A 1,426-nucleotide genomic window follows, 5' to 3' on the forward strand; every position below is an offset into this window, starting at 1 on the left:
TCTTATATTAAAATAGAAATTGTCTCTTGGAATCCTTGGGTGCCACAGAATGAGTGGTTGTTACACTCATCAGTTAACTGCTTTGGAGCTCAGTATCGCTTCACTTTCTGTGAATATGCAGTGCTTTGGAAATCCTACTATCCGTGTAGATCAACAAGAAAGGACACAGAATTGGGTAACAGAATGAAAAAAAGACACTGATGACCTAGAGATTAATATCGTTTTGATTTGAAAAAGCTATGTGGACAATAAGGAAAAAATTGAATGAATAAAAGAAAACAAAAAATGTAACCAGGCAAAGGACAGTTTGTGTGGCTCTTGTTTCTGGAGACAATTTCTGCATATGGTTGCTCTTGTGCATTTCCTGTAATTTCTTCTGGTGCTTACACAAGAGAATAACAATGTACACACTGGCAAACATCATGAAGAACAAAAAGACAATATCCCGAAGAAGTATGCAAATTACAAAAGTAATGTATATGCCTGGTGTGATACAATAGTTCACAGAAAATCCATTTGTAACCGAAGTGTAATTTTTTGTTGCTGAACTCTCAGTAATCACACGAAAATTGATTATCATGTTGAGGGCCCAGAAGAAGAAAACGGAAGGATAAATGAAATTGGTGGCTTTGAGTTTGAGCCATGACCATCTGCAGTTGTTGGGACTGATCATGATGGCTTGGACTATGCTTAAGAGACAGGTTGAACAAATGGAGACACCCCGGTTGACAGTGTAAATGTACATCACAGCCTTACACCCAACATCACTCAGAAAATGTTTAATTCCAAATGAGAACATAGTTTCAGGGATTCCTCGAGTAATTATAGCAACCAGGTTAGCAAAAGTCAATTGTGTGAGAATCTTATCTGTGATCTTCCTCTGAGAAGGTTGGGTGAAGGAGATGTAGGAGCTCACCGAGAGCACCAGGGAGTTCCCCAGAATCCCAATGCCAGTTTGACACAGGAAGAAAATTCCAAAGATCGTATCTTTTGAAAGCATTTCCTGGTGACTGTCTTAGCACTAAAACAAAATCCAAGAAACCCATATACATAAAATTATATAGAGAAATTGGCACAATCTTTTGAAGCTGAGAACACTGCACAATAGCGCATTCTGTAGTCAGTTCTACCAAACAAAGAGATGGATTTTCAATATTATGAAATAGTGGGCCACACATACAGGTATGGTTTTATTCCAGTAGTGTTGATGTAATTACTATTAGATATATTTCCTAAGGTTTAGAAAGAATTGGTTGCATGTTTCACTGTATTTATTTAAAAAAGCAGGCTGCAGTGAAAGGCCAAATTATGCTCAGATGGTTCTTAAGATACCATTTATAGCCTTTGATTGAATTGCTACTGTGTATGTTTTGTAAAAGTAACAACTGTTTAGTGGAGGAAATGTTGAAAAAGCAGTATAGAGGAA

General features: G+C 37.1%; 1 protein-coding gene across 1 annotated transcript; it reads right to left on the minus strand.

The window, feature by feature from the left end:
* Positions 1 to 205: 205 nt before the first annotated feature.
* Positions 206 to 1,000, minus strand: LOC119545131 (vomeronasal type-1 receptor 3-like). The gene has a single exon (XM_037850730.1). The coding sequence runs from the start codon at positions 998 to 1,000 to the stop codon at positions 206 to 208; it is 795 nt and encodes a 264-aa protein (XP_037706658.1).
* Positions 1,001 to 1,426: the final 426 nt, after the last annotated feature.

Source organism: Choloepus didactylus, chromosome 10 (assembly GCF_015220235.1).
Source record: "Choloepus didactylus isolate mChoDid1 chromosome 10, mChoDid1.pri, whole genome shotgun sequence".
In the NCBI taxonomy this organism is placed as follows: Eukaryota; Metazoa; Chordata; class Mammalia; order Pilosa; family Megalonychidae; genus Choloepus; species Choloepus didactylus.

Excerpts from the sequence above, each read along its gene's own strand:
- LOC119545131 (XM_037850730.1), bottom strand. The coding sequence starts at position 1,000 with ATGCTTTCAAAAGATACGATCTTTGGAATTTTCTTCCTGTGTCAAACT.